Here is a 9436-nt window from a genome sequence, read left to right as displayed (position 1 = left end):
CTGCAGGTGGTTAGGTGCCATCTATACTATTATAATTAGGCCTCCTAACAATCTTGTCTTTCCTTCCTAATCTACCCTGCATGCAGCAGGATCATTTTATTTAGAATACTACAACTGGTCTATCAGCATGTCCAAGTCAGATTTTTATAAAATTTTAACTGAAGAGGCTTAAAATTACTAACTCCTCTATGGATTAAAAACAGATCAACTCCTAGAGCTCAACTCCCATTCACCTACTGATTTTAATCCACTTCATGATTTTATACTGTTAGATCATTAATCTTAGTCATGTATATTACTACTAAACTGAAGAGCTCTGCATAGCTCAAAACTTAAGCTGGTTGAATAAAAGACGCTACCTCACCAACCTTGTCCAACTAAATGCTACCACAGGCCAGAATATTTTATCTCTTTTTCCCCTCACTCAGATGCCACATTCCAAACCTTGGGATCCATGGTATTTTATTTACACCATTCCACTTTATAAAAACAAAGACCAAACGAATCACCACCATATTTTTAAAATTCAGAGGTTCCCAGTAGCAAATACCGTTGACCTCTTTCCATCTGATTCGGTGTTAATTCGTTGGTCAAGCAGCAAAGGACTGCCATAGGGCATGTGATGCCTGCACTGTATTTTGTGGGGAAATGAAGGAAATATAACTATGCAGACGTGTTTATTTTAAACACAGCACGCTGAGCAGAACTGTTTGTGAAGACAGCGCGAATCTCACGGGCAGCGAAGGACGCAGATCCTGGTTACCGCGTGTGACCCAGCGCACTGAGTTGGGTGGGCTCAACGCTGCCGGCTACTCCTGCGCTGGCGAGAGCAGCTACGCTCCGGGTGGGGCGAACGGGCCCTGGCTCGGCGCTGCCTCCTCGTAGCTCTCCTGGCCGCAGATCCTTGGTGGGGCTGGGGAAGCGCAAATCCGCCGTCCATCGCTGGAAGGTCCGGGGGCTTGAATCGCCGTCTCCCCACCCTCTCACTGGCTTCCGCGTCCGCTCCCGTCCCGCCTGTTCCCAGAAGGTCGGGGCCAGTCCTGGGCCCGGGCTCGGGCCCGAGCCCCATCCTTTAGTTCACGCAGGAAGGTCTCCCGCAGGCGGGCCAGGCCCCCCTCCCGCAGGAGGCGCCGCGCCGCCGCCCGACCCCCGAGCTGGGCCCGGGTCAGGGCCGAGGCAGTGACCTGGGCCGCCACGCGGATCGGCCGCGACTCTGACAGCTTCTCGATGAGCCGCGGGTTGTTGAGCAGCGTGAAGAGCAGGCGGCGCAGCACCATCTCTCGGCACCGGACCCTGGAGCACGACGGCTACAGCCGCAAGCGGGGAGGAAGATCCGCATCACGTGTGCAATCCAGCGCTGTGATTGGCTGAATACCCCTAGGCTGAGGAGGCCAATAGAAGAGAGACAGGACACAATCCCCTCAGGGATTGGCTGCTACCATCGGGGCGGGAGAGAGTAGGCAGACTTGTCTTTACGGTCATCCTCACTATGATTGGCTGCTCAGAGTCTGGTGGATACGGAGAGATGTAAGGTGCTAGGTCACGTGTTCACACAGTAGCCGGCGTGTCCGCGAGCGTTGCGTCGGTATTGGCGGGTGGTTGGCTGCCCCTTACCGGAGCCGGCCTCTGCGAGGCGCTGTCCGGGGCCTGTCCACCATGTGCTCGGTAGCGATGCTGAGCGTCCTGCGCAGCGACTCCTATGTGGAGCTGAGTCAGTACCGGGACCAGCACTTTCGGGTGAGGGGGGGCGTGGGGCCGGCGACCTGGAGAGGCGGGCGGGGGAGAGATGGGGAGGTGTGTGAGGGAAGTAGGAACGTGGGAGGCGGGGGAGGGGGGATCGGCTCTGGCGTTCAGGGTGTGAAGAGGGGGATGGAAGTATTGGGCCCTGCACGTAGGGGTTACCAGCAACCGAACAGCTACAGCAGGGGCGGGCAAACTTTTGGGCCTGAGGGCCACATCAGGTTTCTGAAATTGTATGGAGGGCCGGTTATTGGAGGCAGTGCCTCCACAAACAGCTAGGCGTGGCCTGCCCCCTATCCAACCACCCCGTCCCCTGATGGCCCCATGGGACCCCTGCCCCATCCATCCCTCCCTGACCCCCCCACCCCGACTACCTACCGCAGCCCCCATTCAACTTCTCCTCTCCTTCTTGATTGCCCCCCACCCCGAACCCCTGCCCCATCCAACCACCCTTTCTCCCTGACCCCACTGGAACCCCTGCCCCTGACTGCCTCCTGGTCTCCTCTTACAGCCCCTCCTCTCATTCCTGACTGCCCCCCCGGGACCCCTGCCTCCATTCAGTCCCCCTGTTCCCTGCCCTCTGACCGCCCTGACTTCTATCCACCCCCCAAAAAACTCTCCTGCCCCCTATCCAATCCCCCCTACCCCCTTACCGTGCTGCCTGGAGCACCGGTGGCTGGCGATGTTACAGCTGGGCATAGCACTGAGTCAGGCCGGCTCTGCAGCTGCGCTACCAGGCAAGAGCTCACAGTCTGGATGCCCAGAACATTGTGCCTGGTGAGCTGAGGCTGTGGGGGAGGGGGAACAGCAGGGGAGGTGCCTGGGCTAGCCTCCCAGGACAGGAGCTCAGGGGCCGGGCAGGAGGGTCCCGCAGGCCAGATGTGGCCGTGGGCCATAGTTTGCCCACTTCTGAGCTACAGGGTTAAACTGTTCCTCACAAACTGATTAAAAAGCTGAATCTCTGCTGTCAAGATGTAGTGACCAGGGGAAAGCTGACCTCGGCTGCTGGACAAGGAGCATGCGCATCTGTCTACTGGATGTCTGCTTATCCAAAAAACTATACACCCACAAGACCCCGTGGCTCCTGGAGGAGACAAGGGGCACTTTCATTCTGTTTTCTCTCTTGTTTCTGAGCTTCTTGACCTGTGAGGGTGGCTGGAATGTCTCTACTACTTTAGCTTTCTCACAGCCTCTTTGATTGCTCTGATGTGGGTGTAATTTCCCTAGTCTATTCCTTATCCCAGAGTTCGTTTTTGAGTTATTTCTCAAAGAATAATTCCACTGGCTCTTCTGCTGCTCCGAAGCAGCAGAGTGAAATTGGCCCATTCTGCTGCTGCTTGGCACTTGGGACTAAAAGCAGTGAAAACAGGATTCCATGTTAGTTCACTGTGGAACTGTTGTGCAAGGCTCCGAGCAGCAGAAGTACTGGTGCTTTCTGCAAACTTGGAAAAGTGTCTTGTAGTCTATTTCATTCATTTTTGGAAGATTATCTTTATAACCGTAAGGGCTAGAGGGTTGTATGTTTTTTTGTTTTTATTTTAAGTGGGCATATGTAGGCTAGTGTGTGTGTTCAGCCTCTTATCTGAAATATTTCCCAATACTGTTACAGTGTTGGAGATCAACTCATCCTATGTGTTGCAACTTTATTGTTGAAGATATTGAATGGAATGGAGTCTAAATGTTGGTTTTTACTGTTTGAAATTTCAGGGTAACAGATATGACCAGGAGCGGCTGCTGAAAAAGAGCTGCACCCTGTATGTGGGGAATCTCTCCTTCTATACAACAGAAGAGCAGATCTATGAACTGTTTGGTAAAAGTGGGGATATAAAGAAAATCATTATGGGCCTGGACAAAGTGAAGAAAACTGCTTGTGGCTTCTGTTTTGTTGAGTATCCTTGTCTGTAAAGTAAAACATTTATACCTGTGGTTCTCAAACCTTTGTAGTGGTGACTCCTTTCACATAGCAAGCCTCTGAGTGTGACCCCCTTATAAAATAAAAACACTTTTAAAAATATATTTAATATCATTATAAGTGGTGGAGGCAAAGGTGGTTTGGGATGGAGATTGACAGCTCATGACCCACTGAGAGATCCTGACCCCTAGTTTGAGAACCTGTGATCTGTACAGTGGGTATGGAAGCCAAAATCTAGCCAACCTTAACCAGAGTAAAACAGTTGTAAAGGCTTGACTTTGTTCCTATTGTAGGTACAATTACAATGTAATATGAGTTAAAACACAGTTTAGCTTTGCAGTGCAGATAAGACTGAATTGTGCTCCTGATAGGTGCTAATCCCTCTCTCCAGGGCAGTGGGTCACTGTTCTGGGCAGTTTAGTACAAGAAAGAAGCTGACTTATGTAGAGTACATAAGGGTGCCATATATGATTAGGAAGCTTGAGAAGCCAAACTTTGTTTCCTCATATCAATTTGAATAAAATGGCTAACTTCAGGCCCCCAATATTGTTGGAAGGGGTATTGTCAGGTTAAGGATCATAGATATAAAAGACTTGTTACAATTTTTTAGGATTACAAAAACAGAATTAAAAATCTTTAACTATAGTTTTTTCTTAACTATGTATACTGTTTGACATTTGTCTCAACTGGGTTATACTTCAGATACTCATAAGAGCCAGGTCTTGTCTAGCACTTTTCACTAGTAGAAATCAGTTTGGATTGCAAATACTGTAATAATACAGTGGGTGTTTGTTTACAAATTCATTTGTATTTGAATATAAAAAACCATGAAAATATTTCTAATGGTCTCGTATTTTTTAAGAATATATTTTTACAAACATAACATTAGGTCTGAGATCTCCAATTTTGTCCTGCTTTGTAGTGTTTGTAGAGTATAACAAGAAATAATGATATATAACTGGTTGAAGAAAAGGGAAACTTTTCCCTGATAGGCATTCTAACAGTGAGATCTAGTAGACTGTAAAATAGTCTCAGAAAGGATGTTGGGGGAGTCCCATTGTTTTAATTATTTGAGATCTGACAGTATGGTATGGAAAATCTGATATTCTGTCAGATAGTGTTGGAAGTGACTTAATAGCTAACTCGTCTTTTCTGTGACTAAATCAAACACCTTCTAGATGCTGATAAATATATTATAAATGCCTAGGTAGACAGATCCTGCATATTCTTTTTTTGTGACTGTCTTGAATTTCCATTAAATACAACGCAATTTTACGTTCCTGTAAAATTCTTTTTAGTAATTGTGCAAACCTGTCCTTTTCAACTAGGTTAAATTCTGGACACTTTGAGGCTAGCTGGTTTTCCTGTTGACTTTACCGGGTTAAATTCAAATGGAATGCACCACCCAGGTGGGTGCTTGTTTCTTCTTGAGTTAATAGTTCAATTTTTATTTTGCAAACCATAGGGTTAAATTAATCTGATATTTCATAACATTCCTAACAATCCTGGATTACTGCCATTTATCACACAGGTGATTTGATTTGAGAAAAAGGAATTGATTTTTAAAATCTAACCCAGTAATGAGTCAAACTCAATCAAATGTTTGTTGAAATCATTGCATTTGAATACTTTCGTTCTATATAAGTTTGAAAGACTGTTGAACCTCATTCTTTAACATAATCTTAAGATACTACTCAAGAGGAGATGCTGAAAATGCAATGAGATACATCAATGGGACACGGCTTGATGATAGGATCATCAGGACAGATTGGGATGCAGGTTTTAAAGAGGGCAGACAGTATGGTCGTGGAAGGTCAGGGGGTCAGGTAAGTTGTTCCACAATCTGTTTATCACTATTTACTGGTGAAATTAATGATGTTTCTTGAATCTTCACTTTTGAGTGGCCACTTACTAATTAACTTTAATTTTACTAACTTCCATGGCCAGAGTAAAATTTCATCACATCTAAGAGACTATTATATAATGAATTTAAATATTTACCCACCAAGAATAAAACCTTATGTCATGTTCCTTTTCTTGGTATTCAAGTTACACTGGAGCGTGTATTCAGCTGCTGTGGGAAGAAAAATGGTACTTGCAGAGCAAGCATAAAAACTGCCAGCTAAGAGCTGTGTTGTTGCCTGCCAAGAAACATGGGACATCACCTAACTTGCCTAAATTGGACTAGATTACAGTTGCTCTTATCTTTGGTGTGTAGGGTAGATCATGTAGCTTACAGGTCCCAGGATGGGATGGTCCATCTTGATAGGAGGAGTGGCCTTGTGGGGGTTATTAAAGAAGATGACAGCAGTATTCTGATATATCATATTGTGCAGGCTGCACTTCAGCTATTGCTGAAATGAAGTAGAGAAGGAAACTGTCACTAATTTTCCTAAATATTATACAGCTTGTACTGGGGTGTATTACCTGGACTGTTGTTACCTGGGACAGGTGTTAACTACCTTGTTGGTATTGTATATTAACTCTTGTGCAATAGTTTACTTGCTGGAATACTCTAATATTTCACTCCCTCCTGCAATCCAGGTCCGAGATGAATATCGGCAGGACTATGATGCTGGGAGAGGAGGTTATGGCAAAGTTGTTCAACCCCAGTGAATATTGAATGACCCATCAGAATCACAGGAGAACTGTAGCTGCATTGTGGTAAATCTTATGATGAGCAGCGAAGGGCGTCTTTTGCACATAAATGTTGTTTAGGTAACTGAGACTTAGAAGATTTTTTTTTTTTTCAGTGTTGCCGAGATCTTTAAATATATTCAGTGTCTCTTCCATTTTTCAAGACCAGTTACAAAATCAGGATCAAAGCTATACTTTGTGTTGTAGGGTAGATTAATAGAATATAGTGAAGATCTGGGAGTAAAACTTATAGCACTGATTCACATGAGACATATGTGATTGCTAACTGCTGCTTTTTTTAATGTTTGAAGTGTTATACTAGACTGAGCCAGAATTCTTTAACAGAATGTTGATTTCTTCCATATGTCCAAAACCTGATGCACAGGCATCAGGGTTTTTTTGTTTACATTAGTAGTGAAGGGAGTGGGTAAGAATGGGTGGTGTATCAAACATAAAAATTAAGAGGAGAGAAATAGTTATTTTTTTGGTAAAATACAGAGAAGGTCCAGATTTCTCTGAAATGTGTATTTGACTAGCAAGAAATAAGATGTCTTTTTTTTGGTAACAGTTAGCAAATATATGAAGGGCACACCTGAACAAACTCTTTTACCCTGGGGTTCTCTCTCTGTTCATCAGAGTGATAGGAGCATAGCAGCTAACTGAAGACCTGGCCCATATGTATTTCCACTAAGAGTCTAGTATGTATGAGGTCTGATACCCAATAATATCTGTAGTGTGTGTATATTAGAGGCTGTCACTTTGATACTGTAAAACAGGTGGTGTGAAGTTCCCTTATCCAGTGGGTGGGAAAGGGGACTGCTGTAAGCAAGGGGAATATAGAGAATTGAGAATTTAAAAATTCCTAGATGGTATTTGCTACCTCTGTAAACTTGGCAACACTCTTACTTTTTTATCTTTTTAAGGGTTGCTCCTGTATCAGTTTTCTCCAATAAAAGGGGGTTTGTTAGTAATTTTATTATGTGGATGAATTCTTTTCCCTATTCCTCCACAGATGGGAGAATTTGCATGGTTACCTCCAAAAGGTAGATGTCTAAGGAGACAGGGTATTGTAAAAGAAAAGGAAAGTAGTTCTGAAAGGGTGTGAGTTTTGTCTTCTATTTCAGATTCATTCCTGCTTAGGTTTCAAATAACAAGCAAACTGGCAAAAGCCAAGGTTCAAACTCCAGCCCTACCTCGGAGTCCATTATGCATCTGATGAGAAATCATATAGTGACTCTAGGACTTTATGTATGACTTTCGCAGCTTGTGTCAAAACCGACTTAAATGATTGTATAGTAGTATGGACTCTTTAAAGTATTAACTGATGCTCAAAATGTTCAAAACCTGGAAATTTCAACAATGTCAAGTTCAGGCTTCCCTGGCTTTGCTTGAGGACTTGGGAATCTTGAGGGATGTATATTGAGTCTAAACACCTTAATCCGGCAGTGTTGAAGACTCATCTGCCTAAAAATTTCTTCCTCTCTCAAATTGCTCAGCCCCCTGGACACTTACCTAATTTCACTAATTCTGCTTTTCCAATCATAATATTAGGGACTGATAACACCTGCATTTATGTAAAGAGAAAGCATAACTTATTCCTTTTCTTAAAATATAAAACCTTTCAGGCCTTCATGTGAAAGGTATAAGCCTACTATTTTTCTTTTTACATCAGCTGTAAAGAAGGGTAAAATGAACTGAGTGATGAGTTTTAATCAGACTTTCTAAGTATCTTGCAGGTACCTCTATGCATCATGTTTCAGACCCATTACTTTAAGTTATAGGTACAGTGAAGTAAAGTGCACACTCACCATCTTATCGTCACATCTAAGAGATTTTAAAATGGTGTATTTCTAACCTTCTCCTGTCATGGAAGGTATTGTAAATGTTTAGTACTGGGATCTTTGATTAGGGGAAAGTCCTATAAACAGAATGAGTTAACTTACGTTTTTTTCCTTACCTAATGATGCACGTGTCTGAGCAGATCTGTCTACCACTTGCTCTGTAACATGTCCAGTAGCAATTTTCAGAAGCATAATCTGTGATTGCACAAGTTTTATGAAAAGATTGTCTATTGTCAAAACCACAGACTACTTTCAAATAAAGCTGCACTACTCAAATTGATTTGTTTTTAGATTGTCATTTGTGCCTTAACAGAAGCAGCGATGGGAATAAAGTAACTACACTTTGCACATTCTTAGCCAAACACCTTGTTTTTCCAGTCTCCATGTGTAATTCACTGAATTATGGAAGAATAACACACTGGAGCAGTGAATACTCTCCTGTCACTTAATTAAGAAACTGTCTCACAACTATACCCACTTGTTAACAGATCCTGAATGACAATATAACAATGTAATTTGTTTTGTCACAGGAACCAGGGGATGCAGCCTGACATGTTACATTATAGTGGACTGCCAGGCCTACTGTAGTTAAGGTTTGGACCAACTTTCTGTTTAAAGCGTGACTATAAGTGCTCTCAAATTTGCATGCTTACTGATTGATTGATTGCCTTAAAATTTTGGTGTTCCTCATGAGGGTGCTGGCTTGGGCTAGTGCTCTAATTTTGGGGTCTTATGACCAAGGAATTCCTGAGATACAACACCCCCTGACTCCCCCCTCTGGCGTAGAACCAAAAACCAACCTTGCCCCCTCACCCCAACCCTAAAACTAACCGACCAACCCCTACCCCAAACCCTCCCCAACCTAAACCTCTAACCCCAACCCCTAACCCTCAGCTACCTAGACCCCCTACCACCTACCCTACCCCAGCCCTTCACCTTAAACCCATAACCCCCTAACCCTACCCGCCTAGACCCCTCAACCCTACCCCAACCCCTAGCCCCTAACCCTACCCCTAACCCAACCCCTAACCCTCTACCCTACCCTCACCACCTAAAACGCTAACCCTCACCTACAACCTAACCCCAACCCTCACCCTACCCACTACCTAGAACATGACCCTACCTCACCATCACTCCCTAACCCCTACCCCCAACCCAACCCCTTACCCCAACCCTAAACCTACCCTTAGCTCCAGGCCCTAACCCCTACCCACCCCCTAACCCTGAAAACACTAACCCTTTAACCCTGAACCCCAAACCCTAACAACCCTACCCAACCACTAACACTCACCCCCAAACCTCACCC

The 9436-nt window shown here is 44.5% G+C and overlaps 1 protein-coding gene across 2 annotated transcripts; it reads left to right on the top strand.

Annotated features, from left to right (window-relative positions):
- The first annotated feature begins 1533 nt into the window (after positions 1-1533).
- LOC116828968 (nuclear cap-binding protein subunit 2) lies at positions 1534-8410 on the top strand. Of its 2 annotated transcripts, none has more exons than XM_032787535.2 (4): positions 1534-1737; positions 3448-3629; positions 5340-5478; positions 6197-8410. In XM_032787535.2, the coding sequence occupies exons 1-4, from the start codon at positions 1657-1659 to the stop codon at positions 6266-6268; spliced, it is 474 nt and encodes a 157-aa protein (XP_032643426.1). In that variant the 5' UTR covers positions 1534-1656; the 3' UTR covers positions 6269-8410. The 2 variants fall into 2 exon arrangements, with proteins under 2 accessions (XP_032643426.1, XP_074925111.1); XM_075069010.1 differs by having other exon boundaries at positions 1624-1711.
- The last annotated feature ends 1026 nt before the right edge of the window (positions 8411-9436 follow it).

This window comes from Chelonoidis abingdonii, chromosome 8 (assembly GCF_003597395.2).
Source record: "Chelonoidis abingdonii isolate Lonesome George chromosome 8, CheloAbing_2.0, whole genome shotgun sequence".
In the NCBI taxonomy this organism is placed as follows: domain Eukaryota; kingdom Metazoa; phylum Chordata; order Testudines; family Testudinidae; genus Chelonoidis; species Chelonoidis abingdonii.
Note: the sequence above shows the minus strand (reverse complement) of the source record. Positions and strands in the feature narration are given on the sequence as shown.